The sequence below is a fragment of the Hyperolius riggenbachi genome, chromosome 1 (genome assembly GCF_040937935.1).
Source record: "Hyperolius riggenbachi isolate aHypRig1 chromosome 1, aHypRig1.pri, whole genome shotgun sequence".
NCBI lineage: Eukaryota > Metazoa > Chordata > Amphibia > Anura > Hyperoliidae > Hyperolius > Hyperolius riggenbachi.
In genome coordinates, this window is record NC_090646.1 from 558,470,426 (window position 1) to 558,487,075 (window position 16,650).

The window sequence follows — 16,650 nt, forward strand, 5'->3', positions numbered from 1 at the left end:
CCTTTATACTCTCATCTGTGGTCGTAGTGGTCATTCAATTAGTGCTCCTCTTCCTCCTCCAATACCCTGCTTTTACGTCAAATACCCTTCTTCTGCAATTAGGGTACATGCCAACAAGCGCACACACACACACTTGTAAAAAAAGGGCATCATAATTCCCTACAAAGTAGGAAAAAACCTCAAAACCCTTCTTAAATGCAGAAACCCTTTCTAAACTAATGCTAAGATCGTCTTTTCTCCATACATACCGGTAGTTAATGCCTTCTTATACTTTGTACAAGACCTAAGGACCAAAAAAGCTAATTTGCTAATGTTTTAGGTTTCCCATGCACATTTTTATACATGCTTATGAGATCAGCTCTAAGGCCCAGTGCACACCAAAATCGCTAACAGATCCGCAATATGCTAGCGTTTTTGTGAGCAGAGTTCAGAGTGATTCTAGGCATGTTTAGAGACGTTTTCTAAACATGCCTAGCATTTTTTGAAGCGTTTCTGTTTAGAAGATTAAATTATTGTTACAGTAAAAGCTGTTACTGAACAGCTTCTGTAACAAAAACGCCTGGAAAACCGCTCTGATGTAGCATTTTCCACAGCCGTTTGCGTTTTTCCTATACTTTACATTGAGGCAGAAACGCTTCTGCGAACCGCAAACGTGCAGCAGGAGGCACGTTTGCGGTTTGCTAAAAAATGCAAACCACTGGTGTGCACCATACCAATGAAATACATTAGCCAAGCGTTTTCACTGGCGGAAGCGGTTTGCGGATCGCTGCAAAAACCGCTCGGTGTGCACTAGGCCTAAGTCTGCTCTATTCCTTGTTAAGTGAACACTAAATGTCTCCGGTCTTCAATGATGAAGGAGCTGGGTATAAACCTTCCAATGGAGACATCAGTTTCTTTTGCCAGATTTTTTTTTAACTCTTTTACACAATTCTAGTAAAGCTCTGTCTAGTTTCACGGAAGAAGCAAGGGTAAAATCCCAGATAGGATCACAGTAAGGGCTGGTTCAGACGGGCGTTTTTGTGGCGTTTAACGCAGCGTTTCAGACGCAGTGTTTTTTGGGATCTACTGCCATCCCATGGAAGTGAATAGGAGCGTTTAGAGCTGGCTTTTGCAGGCTTTCATGAAAGCCTGGCAGTAGATCCCAGCGTTGCGTCCAGTCTCAAAAGCAACATGCTGCTTTCAGAGGCAGTAAACGCGAGGAAACAATAGCAGAGACCAGAACTGCTAGCCTTTTCAAAAGCTTTCAAAAGCTAGCTTTTTAACGCTGGCGTTTGAACGCAATGCCAAGCAAAAGCTCAGCAGACGCCCGTGTGAACCAGTCCTAATAAAGACAAAATTAGAGGCTCTTGCCCTTTCCTACTCACAAAGAAAAGTCTTCCACCTTAAAATAGAGCGCCTTCATCCAAAGTGTGTGAAACCTAACATGAAAGCTTTTTCTTAGCCAACCTCCCACACTTGCTTAGTGATTCCCTGGGCTCAGCACTGTCAGGGGAAACCACTGTGCTGTCCTACTAAGCAGACAATGCCATATGCATATGCAGTAGAAGAGGTCTCTCCAATTATAGAATCCTTCCAAGACTAGTGCTTGTGAATAAGGTTACTGCTCCACTTATCCACATTGGGAAATTACATAATGGAGATGGCAGAGGAAACACAATCTGTAAGACAATGCAGAGCTTCCTTCCTGGTCAGACCATGAGCCTGTTTAGCTGTATTACAACAAGTACACAAATTATAACGACGTAACATTTAACAATGGAGAGCGTCCTGCACAGAAAAAAAACCTTCCTGACAATGACATACATCTGGTGCCCATATCTGCAGGCATACATCTTCTTACATAAGGGTACTCTGTTGCCAACAGTCCATTCTCTTACAGCTGTTTCACATCACAATCACCTTTAAAGTACTGAACTAGACTGTGAGCCCCTCTGGGGGACAGTTAAAGGACAACTGTAATGAGAGGAATATGGAGGCTGCCATATTTATTTCCTTTTAGACAATACCAGTTGCCTGGTAGCCCTGCTGATCTATTAGGCAGCAATAGTGTCTGAATTACATTAGAAACAAGCATGCAGCTAATCTTGTCAGATCTGACAATAATATCAAGAACATCTGATCTACTGCATGCTTGTTCAGGGGCTATGGCTAACAGTATTAGAGGCAGAGGATCAGCAGGGCTTCCAGGCAACTGGTATTGAGCAACTGGTAGTGAGCTTCCTCAAATCAGAAGCTAAGCCGCGACCAAGGCAGTTTCCGAGTGGAGGACGCTCATGGAGGCGGGCATTGGCGAGGACAAAGGTGGGGGAGTGCTGACTGAATCACAGGCTGCAGGTAAATAGAAGGCTAGCGACAAGCAGAATGTCGCTAGCCTGGCGCTTTTGTCAGGGGGGCAAAGCAGACCCCGGGGGGGAACTAGAGGCGGCTATATAGAGACACAGAGGCATGTGATTATGCACAAAACATGCCTCTGTGCCCTCTTCAGATTTAAAATACCCGCCTCGGATTCTCTTTAAAAGGCATTTTATTGACAAGTGAAAACATCACCGAGGAGTAAACTTAAGAGAAAAAGTTAACTGCATATGGGCCAAGGGGGTAGATTCACAAACGAGCTATGGAAGCAACGTAGGTAACTAAGTAAGGCGCGCTACACTGCAAGGAGCGAGTGTAGCATACATAGCGGCCTCTAATTGTTTTTTATGAATCTCCCGAATAACTAACTATAACTGGAGAGTCAACTTATGGGCGATAAAATGAAAAAGCTCAAAGCAGACCAAAACAAAGTGGTGTTTAACACTGCTTATTTTTCTAAAACGAGGTTTTCATTTTATCCCCTCAGGTAGCTGCTGTTCTGCAGGAAATGAATGAACCGGATTTCATGTCTGATGCTGTATAGTGGAGCACTGATAAATTCTGTTTGCTTAACATTCTATAGACGGATATCCAGGTTATTTCCCCTGAGAATAGGGAAGTGACACTAAGAATAATCTCAGTCTTGTGTTATTAAAGATGTCTAACAAAGAACACTCTGCCTACAGTGTCCCCAGCATCTTATCTACAACATCCACCAACACCCTACAGTTAAAGTGGACCCAAATTAAAAATACAAGATTTCAGAAATAAAATCTATTTTCTAAATTATAATAATAAATAGCAGCCTTTTTTCAGCTGCATGATGACAAATATCAAATATTTTACATTTATTGGAGGAACCCCTCCCTTCCTTTCATATAGCCGAGACAGAATCCAGCAGACTGGTGGAGTAGGTGGTGTCCAGAAAAGGAGGAATTGCTAATGGCTGCCACCTATATAACCCTAGTTATGTAAAGAGAAGGGTGAAAAGCATGCACTGAAATGCTCATAGGCTTGAAGGAGTGTTTATTTATCTTTGTATGTGTCAGAGTGGTGCAACTACATATTTTGGATAAAAACAATGTTTGGTTTGGATCTGCTTTAATGAGATGCACCTTTATTAGCCATACTTAGTGAATACATTCCACACAGGAACCCAGCAATAAAGCTAGACTTGCATTATGTGCTTTTCCCTATTTTAACTCAGGCTTGCAGCAGTCCCTGCAGCTGTAAGGTCCTGTTCTCATCCAAAGAGTTTACTTCAGACATAGGAAATCCTGGGATATCCCCATCCCCTGCCCTCTACAGCAAGGTCCCTACATTAATCCTCAGTGATGACTGGTGCTCTTTAAACACTGTCGAGCTTCTACTTTACCCCAAACACACACATCCTGAATTTAGGCATCCCTGGTGGAAGATCAATGTGTAAGCAGCTGTTTAAATGTCTCCCCTTCCATAGAATTAGCAAAAGCTCCATCCACTTCTATTAGTAATGTCAACCCTTTAGTTCCCCACTTACAATCGTTACTTGAAAAGCAGTGGCCCATTGAATGACAATGGAGCGGTGTACTGCTATGCTATGGTGTTGTGAGTGTCGTAGAAATGGGGTATGCAGAGATTGCGACCACACCAGGGCCCGTGGACCAGAGGAGCCCACCGTTAACCAATAGAATTAGCTCTGCAATGGTGCTATGCTGGGAATGATAATTCTATATATGCTTTGAATAGTGGTAATCCTTAAACTGCTCCCCTCCTCTGCTTACCACTCTTATAGTGTGGATGTCCTTAACAGGTTTTGTATTGCCTTATGAATTGGTATGTCTAGAATGCTTGAGTGGGGCATTGTTAAACATGCACTGGGGCCCAAAGCTCCTTAGCTACGCCATTGGGTGTTGCCCTTATTGTACAGCATGGATCTCTTGCAAAGTGACGCTAAGGTCTGCTTACTGCTTTATAAATGTGGAAATTGGCACAAACGATGCATAAATATCAGCTTCTAAAAGTATGCTTCTAGAAGTGACACTCTATAAAGATTCAATTCATCATGCAATTGCTACTTTAGTCAATAGAACTGTATTTCCTTGGTAAACAGCCTTTTATAAATCATCCCCAAAACTTGAGTAAGCCAAGAAGTTGCACTATCCTCTGCTCGCTTATATTACTTTCAAGTTAGTGTGAACTAAAGGCCAGCCCAGTCCACAGCGGTCACTACTGCAACAGGTAATTTGGGTGCCAGACCCCGAATTACTGCTCCCTCCGAGTTGTTATGACTTGGACGGGGAATAGTATTTAACAGGGCTGTGGAGTTGGAGTTGAGGAGGGGGCGGAGCAATTTAGAGCACCCGGAGTCGGAGTTGGTGGTTTCATAAACTGAGGAGTCGGATGATTTTTGTACCGACTCCACAGCCCTGGTATTTAACACCGTTGGGAATTTGAGCGGTAGCAGGGTGTGCCGCCATTTAACTCACCCTGTGCCTAAACTGCCGGCAGTGGCAAAATACGTACCTAGTACAGACAGCCCAGTCACTGCTATGATACACATGAACACACCTGAACCCGAACTACCAATTTGTCCATTAAACGATGATAAAAACTGAAGTTGCCTTTCTTTTATTTATTATATACTTTCCCTGCCTGTATGGTCTAATTCATCTTTGCAGTATTTAAGGTGGACATACATGCATAGATCACACACCCCATCCCCCTCCCCCCCCCCCCCCCATTACACTGCACATAGATGTTCAATAGATTTCACCATAAAATCAACTGAAAACCTATTGAACTGCAGTGTTGCACTGGTTTGATATACTACAACGCTATGGGCTGTTAATTTACCGCCACTCCCCCGCCATGTCCAATCCACTGAGATTTAGCGTGCGGTTTGATTCTTATTTCAATTGATTTTTGTCTGAATCAATGGAAAGGACGTCTCACTGCATCACAGATAACCAACATATTCAATTATAGTGATCAAATTTGCCGGTAAAACTCGATGTGTGTGGTCAGGTTTAGTATACTTGTCCGTTAATCTACGTGCCACAAACAAGTAGAGATAGTCTCAAGATAATTTCCATCGTAATGGCAGAAATGGAACCTTTTTAAGTACGAGGGAGATCAGTCCACGGCACATGAGAGTAGCCTCGGTTAAACACTCTCCATCAATGTGAAAAATGGGATTCAATCAGGCTGTATTTAAGTTCTCCGGAAGAATTATTGTGCCACTTAATCTTTGCACAAGGCATTGCATGCCTCATGTAGCATGAAAGGATAGGGGGTCCAATTAAAGATGCTACCGCGCACAGACTCCTAATGGCCTGCGTATATTCTATTGTACGCCAGCTGAAGGTCTACAGGGAGGGATAGAACAAATCAGCCTCCAGATTCCTATCCTTCCCCAGCTAATGGGATCCCTTTTATTCCTTCTACAGGAGAAAAAAAAAAAAACCTCCATCTGCAACTATGAGTCATCCCCTTACTGCAGCATGACAACAACCTCCAACTCTCAGCCTTCTATAGGCTACGTCTCCTTATTAGTGGAGGAAGTAGAATGTGAGGGCAGTCACCTATAGTGACCAAGCAGCAACCTGCCCTCATTGCTGTGGTTGCTATGGATACCGTACATTAAACATCATTCTGCCTTGCCACAGAATGTATCTGCTTCCTGTTCAGTGAAAACTCCTAGTAATCCATTTTTTATAAAGACATTAAAAAGGCCAACTTAGCAGCCGCTCACACGTCATACATTGGCTTTCCATTCATCTTTAGGCTCTGTCCATCTGCTGGGATCACAGCAAAGCCAAGCAATGCTGTCACGCTCTTCACATTAACTCAACGTAAAGCAAGGTAAAGTAAGAATTGCAAAGTCCAGCTGTCAGGAGAGTAAGGGGATGGCATAAACTCTTGCAGGGAACAGAACTGAAATATTAAGCTTCAAATTACATTGCTCACATCTTTCGGGATCAGCCCCGTTGGATCCCTGGCTAACAACCACTTTTTATACTACTGCTTATACTTCCTTCATGGCGCACAACACGAACAACTTGCAGATTGGCGTATAGTCGAGAAGTGTAACTTCACAATGATTATAACTAAACTGTCACTCAAAACAATGAGTAACAATTGTTATCCTATGTGAATTGGTCATCTGGGTAAACATTCTAATAAAGTAGTGTGAGGTACAGAAAGTGGGCAGGTATGCTACTGTACATGGTGAAACCCATTTCAAAGTGAAAAAAACAGCAGTATGCTGCTTCCAATCAGTGCTGCTGTCACACAGCCTTTGCTCCGCTGAGAAGTGAAAGTGAGCCTGTAAAAAATTTCAAACTGTTTTTAAGAGTGAAATTTAGGTTAATTACACTGTGAAACGTCCTTCTTGTAGAGGGGAAGGATAGATAAAAGAATAGAATACATTTGATTTAATTGACACACATTAGAAAGGGGCAGAAGCTGGTGCTTAGGGCCTGAGCTCACTAAAGCATTTGTGTCCACTTATCAGCAAAACAATGTTACAGATTCTGAAAAGCAGGTAGAAACGTACAAAATGTGTTAGTTGGCTCAGGCCCTTAGCAAGTTGTTTGTACTTTGCTCAAAGATGGACAGATTCCTTTACAGGAAGCACAACAATAGAAAAGAAGGCGCTCCTGGGCTTCACTGTATTTCACTGTTCTACATGTAAGCCCCCTTGCTCCTCTCACCTGTGTTGGAGTGACCCCTGGCATGCGTATATCCAGGCTATAGTCTGAAGAATCCTCAGAATAAACCGGTCTTGCTGGTCCTGAGCATCCATTTGATTGAAGACTAGATGATTCTTCATGCCTGTAAGAAATATAAAAGTATACAATCTTACATTGTACTTGTGCAGTTCTAAAATACAGCATTTACATCAAACCTTTAATGCTACAAAGCAAAAAAAAAAAGTAATAATTGTTGTATACAATTGAGGCGCTGAAAAATCTAATGTACTGTATGTAAAGCAATATAAACAAGTCATTATTACAGTAAATATCCTCGCTGACAGAAATTTCCAACCAGATCAAACAATCAACCAAATGATTTTATGGAGATTCTGATTTGTGAGCGAATAAAAGGAACACTCAGTTTCCTGACAATATGACTATTTGGATTTACAATAACATTCATTAAAAGAGATGTATAGAATTGCAATTTTATTTTTGTATTTTAAAACCACGCTCATGGCACAAAATATTTGTCTAGTCCTGTGTACACGCTGAGTTGCACAGCTAATGTGTTTATAAGATCAATGGATTAGTCAAATTATTTTTAATTTATATATCGCCAACATCTTCTGTAGTGCTGTACATGTAAAAAAACAAATAGTGGGGAGCATAGATATAAGGTGTTCAAAACTCTGTACAATCAGGACATCCAGTATTGCAAATACATTCAGGGTAGGGACACACTAGGCAGAATCGCATATGCATTTTCCACTACGTGCTATGGGGAAAACGCATGCAATTCTGCCTAGTGTGTTCCTTCCCTCATTGCTGATTGCAGCGGCGGGGACACCCCCTACCCATACTGGCTATACCGGGGCACTATACTGGCTATCCTGGTGCACTATACTAGCTATCCTGGGGCACTATACTGGGGCGCTATCCTGGGGCACTATACTGGCTATACTGGGGCACTATACTGGCTATACTGGGGAACTATTCTGGCTATACTGGGGCACTATACTGGCTATCCTGGGGCACTATACTGGCTATCCTGGGGCACTATACTGGCTATCCTGGGGCACTATACTGGCTATACTGGGGCACTATACTGGCTATACTGGGGCACTATACTGGCTATACTGGGGCACTATACTGGCTATACTGGGGCACTATACTAGTATACTGGGGCACTATACTAGTATACTGGGGCACTATTCTGGCTATACTGGGGCACTATACTGGCTATACTGGGGCACTATACTGGCTATACTGGGGCACTATACTGGCTATACTGGGGCACTATACTGGCTATACTGGGGCACTATACTGGCTATACTGGGGCACTATACTGGCTATACTGGGGCACTATACTGGCTATACTGGGGCACTATACTGGCTATACTGGGGCACTATACTGGCTATACTGGGGCACTATACTAGCTATACTGAGGCAACTAAACTCCCTATACTGGGGCAACTATGCTAGCTGTGCAGCTGCACCCCAGTCAAACACCCCTGTCAGACTTGTCGGCCTGTGTCTGGAAGGCTGCCAACTCTTCCGTGCTGGTCTGTTCCTCTATGCACACTCCAGTGTGTGTTTTATTTACATAAGCCAGCAGCTTCTCTGCTATCTTATCAGTGATAGAAGAGAGCTGGATAAAAATCCTCCTAGGTTAGGCTGTGAAAGTAGCTGGCTGACACATACTGAGGAATTACAAACACAGGCACAGGCAGAGCTGTCTGCAGGAAGCCTGTAATGTTCAGTGCATGAGAGAAGAAGGGGACAGAAGGTAAACACACAAATGATCTTTTGAGATTCAAAAGGAAAGCTGTATACAGCCTGCTTGTGTATGGATGTATTTTCTATGTGTGGACATATTGTACATCAATCTACTTCCTGTTTTGGTGGCCATTTTGTTTGTTTATAAACAAACTTTTTAAAACTGTTTTTGACTACTTTTAATGCGGCGGGGAGTGGCGAAATTGTGACAGAGGGTAATAGGAGATGTCCCCTAACACACTGGTATGTTTACTTTTGTGCGATTTTAACAATACAGATTCTCTTTAAGTCGCTGACTGTCTTACTTCCTGCTTCTCCTCTCCACAGAACAGCATATACTTTGCTGCTGTAGCCAAGCCGCTTGCCTAAATAGTGCCGGTTCGCAAATCTGTTGCCTTAATGCCTGAATAGCGACAGCAACATGTCTGCGACATAGACATATATTAGAGACAAAGTACATACCTGCTGTTCTCAACCTGGCAGCTTCTAGTAAAGTGATCACATTTTAAAGACAACATTTTAAGCTGCAGATACCTCTTTTAATGCACAAAAAGGATAACATCTGAGAACTGTGATTACTAAGCTATTAGATGGTTTAAATCTGTCTCATAGGGAAGAAGTAGGGTTTCAGCAGAGACGACCCATTCCCCCGAATGGCTGCACTAACACTAGTCATATCAGAAGTGGAGTCCTTAAGGAGACCCTCTAGGGCTCACACACAACTTATTTTTAATGAGCAGCCAGCAGGGGGACATCAGAAAAGCTCTAACTAATGCAATTCTGCACTTTACAGAGCACATGAAACAAGATCTATCACTGACTGTCCCTCAGTGGAGTTCATGGTGTAACATCCCTACAACACTCTAGAGTTAATTGCAAGGGAACCGGTAGCCAGTTAACCCATGAGTACGTTTTTTAGGTTGTGGGAGGAAACTGAAGCACTAGAGTGAAATCCACATACAATAATCCCAAAGCAAACATTAACTCCATGCAGATAGTGCCCTGGCCAATATTAGAGCCTAAAGCTCCAGTGCTGCAAGGCAGGCGTGTGAACCCCATAGATCCCATGCTCTTCAAAGACTTAAAGCCACCTTCGGGACTGAATCTAAAAACACCATCTAATAGCTGAGCAACCAGAGTGTTTAGATGTTACCCTTTTTCTACCGCTAAAGAAATCTCTCCTGAAGTTCTGACCAGAAGCCCAGGTACGCAGGAAGTGCTGTTTCGGACTCTGTTGGACGTGGCTGCTGTAGCTGCCTTGACTGCATCATTCCCACTGTTCAGACTACAAAGTGGCAGACACAGACTGAAAAGCTCGGAGACGATCACAGCCTATAGCACAGAAACTGTAAAGCAAGTAGTTGGTATCTGGGCTCCCAAACAGCTAATGTCAAATACTGTAAACTACTTCTAAACAACCATTTCACCCACACGGACAGGAGTCTCATGCTCGTGGCTGGTGTTGCTGTGGCCACAGGGATGGGAGACCCAAGTGCGTGCAGTCTGCGCGGCTGCATGCGATAGTCCCAGCGACGGGAAGGGGGGGGGGGGGAGGGGGGTGCGATTGGTGGCGGGACAGCAATTCCCTGAGCCAATCCGTGCATGTACGCTGAGAATGAGCACAGTTTTTCCTCTCCCGGTACCCTCTGTTAAGCGCTGGCTCCCTGTTTGAAATCCCCCGCCACAGAGATCAGGCATCTCCATAATGCGCAGTCCTCTTTGGGAGGACTCTGCTTCCTAATGGTGCCCATACATGGTACAAATTTTCATTTCTTTTCTTCGATTAGATCAATTTGTTTGATTATCCCGTTAGATCCCAAAAAATTGCATAGTTGTTTTCAAGGTACCATACACGAATGTTCGATTAGGCTGAAAATCTGGGGAAAATGAATAGGTCTAAATCAAATTGAGAAAAAAAGATCGAGATAAAAAAATAAAGTATTTGATCGGAAGTGACGTTTTTTTGAACCGGAATTTTTTTTTAATTTTTTTTTTTCAGCTCGAGCTGTACTTTACCTCAGATAGTTAACACAGACGGCAGTTGCAGCGCAAAGCGTCTATTGATTTATTGTGAAGTTAATATTACCTCAGAGCAACTATACAGTGGTGTGAAAAACGATTTGCCCCCTTCCTGATTTCTTATTCTTTTGCATGTTTGTCACACTTAAATGTTTCTGCTCATCAAAAACCGTTAACTATTAGTCAAAGATAACATAATTCAACACAAAATGCAGTTTTAAATGATGGTTTTTATTATTTAGTGAGAAAAAAACTCAAAACCTACATGGCCCTGTGTGAAAAAGAAATTGCCCCCTGAACCTAATAACTGGTTGGGCCACCCTTAGCAGCAATAACTGCAATCAAGCGTTTGCAATAAGTTGCAACAAGTCTTTTACAGCGCTCTAGAGGAATTTTGGCCCACTCATCTTTGCAGAATTGTTGTAATTCAGCTTTATTTGAGGGTTTTCTAGCATGAACCGCCTTTTTAAGGTCATGCCACAACATCTCAATGGGATTTAGGTCAGGACTTTGACTAGGCCACTCCAAAGTCTTCATATTGTTTTTCTTCAGCCATACAGAGGTGGATTTGCTGGTGTGTTTTGGGTCATTGTCCTGCTGCAGCACCCAAGATCGCTTCAGCTTGAGTTGACGAACAGATGGCCGGTCCTAAAGCAGCAAAACAACCCCAGACCATCACACTACCACCACTATAATTTACTGTTGGTATGATGTTTTTTTGCTGAAATGCTGTGTTTCTTCTACGCCAGATGTAACGGGACACGCACCTTCCAAAAAGTTCAACTTTTGTCTCGTCGGTCCACAAGGTATTTCCCCAAAAGTCTTGGCAATCATTGAGATGTTTTTAAGCAAAATTGAGACAAGCCTTAATGTTCTTTTTGCTTAAAAGTGGTTTGCGCCTTGGATATCTGCCATGCAGGCCATTTTTGCCCAGTCTCTTTCTTATGGTGGAGTCGTGAACACTGACCTTAATTGAGGCAAGTGAGGCCTGCAGTTCTTTAGATGTTGTCCTGGGGTCTTTTGTGACCTTTCGGATGAGTTTTCTCTGCTCTCTTGGGGTAATTTTGGTCTGACGGCCACTACTGGGAAGGTTCATCACTGTTCCATGTTTTTGCCATTTGTGGATAATGGCTCTCACTGTGGTTCGCTGGAGTCCCAAAGCTTTAGAAATGGCTTTATAACCTTTACCAGACTGATAGATCTCAATTACAGTACTTTTGTTCTCATTTGTTCCTGAATTTCTTTGGATCTTGGCATGTATAGCTTTTGAGGTGCTTTTGGTCTACTACTCTGTGTCAGATAGCTCCTATTTAAGTGATTTCTTGATTGAAACAGGTGTGGCAGTAATCAGGCCTGGGGTGACTACAGAAATTGAACTCCGGTGTGATAAACCACAGTTAAGTTATTTTTTAACAAGGGGGGCAATCATTTTTTCACACAGGGCCATGTAGATTTGGAGTTTTTTTTCTCACTAAATAATAAAAATCGTCATTTAAAACTGCATTTTGTGTTCAATTATGTTATCTTTGACTAATAGTTAACGGTTTTTGATGAGCAGAAACATTTAAGTGTGACAAACATGCAAAAGAATAACAAATCAGGAAGGGGGCAAATAGTTTTTCACACCACTGTATACAGTGGCTTGCAAAAGTATTCGGCCCCTTTGAAGTTTTCCACATTTTGTCACATTACTGCCACAAACATGAATCAATTTTATTGGAATTCCACGTGAAAGACCAATACAGAGTGGTGTACACGTGAGAAGTGGAACGAAAATCATACATGATTCCAAACATTTTTTACAAATCAATAACTGCCAAGTGGGGTGTGCGTAATTATTCAGCCCCCGAGTCAATACTTTGTAGAACCACCTTTTGCTGCAATTACAGCTGCCAGTCTTTTAGGGTATGTCTCTACCAGCTTTGCACATCTAGAGACTGAAATCCTTGCCCATTCTTCTTTGCAAAACAGCTCCAGCTCAGTCAGATTAGATGGACAGCGTTTGTGAACAGCAGTTTTCAGATCTTGCCACAGATTCTCGATTGGATTTAGATCTGGACTTTGACTGGGCCCTTCTAACACATGAATATGTTTTGTTTTAAAACATTTCATTGTTGCCCGGGATTTATGTTTAGGGTCGTTGTCTTGTTGGAAGGTGAACCTCCGCCCCAGTCTCAAGTCTTTTGCGGACTCCAAGAGGTTTTCTTCCAAGTTTGCCCTGTATTTGGCTCCATCCATCTTCCCATCAACTCTGACCAGCTTCCCTGTCCCTGCTGAAGAGAAGCACCCCCAGAGCATGATGCTGCCACCACCATATTTGACAGTGGGGATGGTGTGTTCAGAGAGATGTGCAGTGTTCATTTTCCGTCACACATAGAGTTTTGCATTTTGGCTCAAACGTTCCATTTTGGTCTCATCTGACCAGAGCACCTTCTTCCACATGTTTGCTGTGTCCCCCACATGGCTTGTGGCAAACTGCAAACGGGACTTCTTATGCTTTTTTGTTAACAATGGCTTTCTTCTTGCCACTCTCCATAGGAGCCAACTTTGTGCAGTGCATGACTAATATTTGTCCTATGGACAGATTCCTCCACTTGAGCTGTAGATATCTGCAGCTCGTCCAGAGTCACCATGGGCCTCTTGACTGCATTACTGATCAGCGCTCTCCTTGTTCGGCCTGTAAATTTAGGTGGACGGCCTTGTCTTGGTAGGTTTACAGTTGTGGTGCCATACTCCTTCCATTTCTGAATGATCGCTTGAAGAGTGCTCCGTGGGATGTTCAAGGCTTTGGAAACCTTTTTGTAGCCTAAGCCTGCTTTAAAGAGACTCTGTAACAAATTGTTTATCTTTATTTCTTCTATGCTATAAGTTCCTATGCCTTTTCTAATGTGGTCTGGCTTACTGCAGCTTTTCCTAATTGCACAGTAGCTGTGTTATCTCTGTTATATGATCTAATCTTCTCTCTATAGTCGGCACAGTCAGGCTGAGGCAGTCAGACTGGAATGTGCAGGGCTGCTTGTGATTAGCTAGAAGCTGTACACACCCCCTGCAGGCTCTGTGTGACTAACACACTCTGCTTAGCTGAGCCTATTAGAAGCTGGTTAGTTTGTTTGTAAACACTGCCTAAAACTGGCAATTACAAGCCAGGTTTGCAGCAGAGAATGGCAGAAACAGCACAGAGGGGACCAGGAGCACATAATGAATAGAATGGTATGCTTTTTATTGTAAGAATTTCAGAGTACAGATTCTCTTTAAATTTCTCAATAACTTGATCCCTCACCTGTCTTGTGTGTTCTTTGGACTTCACAGTGTTGTTGCTCCCAATATTCTCTTAGACAACCTCTGAGGCCTACACAGAGCAGCTGTATTTGTACTGACATTAGATTACACACAGGTGCACTCTATTTAGTCATTAGCACTCATCAGGCAATGTCTATGGGCAACTGACTGCACTCAGACCAAAAGAGGCCGAATAATTATGCACACCCCACTTTGCAGTTATTTATTTGTAAAAAAAAATGTTTGGAATGATGGATGATTTTCGATCCACTTCTCACATGTACACCACTTTGTATTGGTCTTTAACGTGGAATTCCAATAAAATTGATGCACGTTTGTGGCAGTTATGTGACAAAATGTGGAAAATTTCAAGGGGGCCGAATACTTTTGCAAGCCACTGTAGGTGTGTTTCACCTCACCGTGTTGCGTTTTTTTTTTTTTTTTTCGTGCTGAGGGAACTTTTACCGCAGAGCGATTACAAGTGGCTCTATTAATTAACAGGAAGAAGGCCAAAAATTGCATTTGCATTGTTCCTGTGGACTATCCTTGATGAGGACAAACTTACTTTACTTTAGTAAAAAAAATATAACTATAATAAAATGATAATAATCATACACATACTTCAATATTTAATCTTTAATCTTGTTATGAAGACAATGCAAATAAAGATTACAGTCTTTGAATCAATTCTTACAATTAGGATCTAAAAGATCTTTTCATACAGTTTAACATACATCATACAATTACAACACACAATCATCAACATTTTTCCAGCATGTCGATCAGATTTTTCTCGAAAAAAACAGGATAATTGTTCGAGTGCTGGGAATACATGGGTCGATTCTGGCGCTCGATTCTGCGCCCAAACGTTTTGCCGTTCGATACCCACTCGATTCTCTTATCTTCCGCTCGTTTTTCTTATCTTTTTTCAATTCACTTTAATGACAAATCGAGCGGCAAAACGATCGAACGGTGATCGGACATGTCGGAAATTATCTATCTAACCATCAAATCAGCTCAGAATCGACCCGTGTATTCCCAGTATTAATGGAAAAAAAACTATTATTTTGGACTTTCATTCGATTGTTTAGATCGAATAAAACGGGAAAAACTAATGTTTTTATTGTACAGTGTATGGGCACCTTAAGACTTCTGAAGCCTCCTTCGGTGGCAGAGAGAGTAGCATTTAACCAAACTGGTCAAATACTGCTACCGGGGAGCCAGCTCTAGAACGGGGACCAAGAGAGGAGCGGAAAGGCTCTATCGGACCCAGAGTCTTCCCTCTCCTTAGGTAAGTATCCATTCCCATTGACTTTAGGTTCAGTAATACAGTATAGGATAATGTTACATGGTCTTCATTAAATAAATCTGATATATTGCATATGAACACTTCATACTTGCCTTTTATCAACCAGCAACTGACCTCGTGTGTAAAGAGAATGAATTAGCACAATCTCAGTTTATAGCTGATCTAATAAAAAAGATAATTTAGATAGCAAAGAGAACCAGCCACCGCCACCCAAACCAAGTATAAATGACAGTACCCCATCCTGTTCACTTAAATGCAAGCAGATAACCTCCAGGTATACAAACAGTGCTCTGCATTACGCACTACGACCGCCAACGACGGGTCCGTCAGACCCTCACGCTGGGCGGACTTTCAGGCAACAGTAGCGCGTGTGTACGCACTGTCGACGGACTGATAAGGCTGTTTCTGAGCGATCCGCTCAGCAGATCGTTCAGAAACAGCCTTATCAGTTCGCCGACAGTGCGTACACATGCGCTACTGTCGCCTGAAAGTCCGCCCAGCGGGAGGGTCTGACGGACCCGTCGTTGGCGGCCGTAGTGTGTGTGTACGCACCTTTATTGTAAAATCCTGCATGATTTTGATCTTATATGCAATATTTATTTAACCTCCTTGCCGGTTATCCAGAGCTGAGCTCGGGGTAACCCGCCGCAGAGGATTTCTCAGGCCCTGGTGGGCAGATTTACATAATTTTTTTTTTTTATTACACGCAGCTAGCACTTTGCTAGCTGTGTATATCACGCGATCGCCGCCGCTCACCGCCGATTTGCCGCTACCCGCCGAGACCCCGTGCGCAGCCTGGCCAATCAGTGCCAGGCAGCGCTGAGGAGTGGATCGGGATTCCTGCTGACGTCACGACGTCATCGCGATCGTCGCCATGGCGACGGGGGAAGCCCTAAAGGAAATCCCGTTTAGAACGGGATTTCCTTATGGGCATACGCGCCGGGGGTGTTCGGAGAGGTGGGAGGGACACCGCAGGGAGGGGGGCATCAGGTAGCTAGCGCAATCTTACCACTTTCATGTAGTATAAGAGCTTATCCAATCAATCATTCAAGGTATTTTCAATCTGTTGGCCCTTATACTACATAGATTTGGTAAATCTGTACAACCAAGATTGTATGGTGTGTGTTGAGCTTAAGTGTGGTTTCATTTCATATGTGCTAACTGTGTGGGACTGTAACATCCTGTCACACGAGTCAGCGCTGTGTAAACAATTGAACGCAAGGGCAAAGTAACTA

The 16,650-nt window shown here is 42.9% G+C and overlaps 1 protein-coding gene across 8 annotated transcripts in view; it reads right to left on the reverse strand.

Moving 5' to 3' along the window:
* Nucleotides 1-16,650, reverse strand: part of PAM (peptidylglycine alpha-amidating monooxygenase) — a 265,286-nt gene that overhangs the window by 226,498 nt on the left and 22,138 nt on the right. For all 8 annotated transcript variants that reach the window (XM_068247473.1, XM_068247472.1, XM_068247471.1 and 5 more), the window contains exon 3: nucleotides 7,047-7,167. In XM_068247473.1, the coding sequence (XP_068103574.1) occupies nucleotides 7,047-7,167 (121 nt within the window). The remainder of the gene's footprint in view (nucleotides 1-7,046; nucleotides 7,168-16,650) is intronic.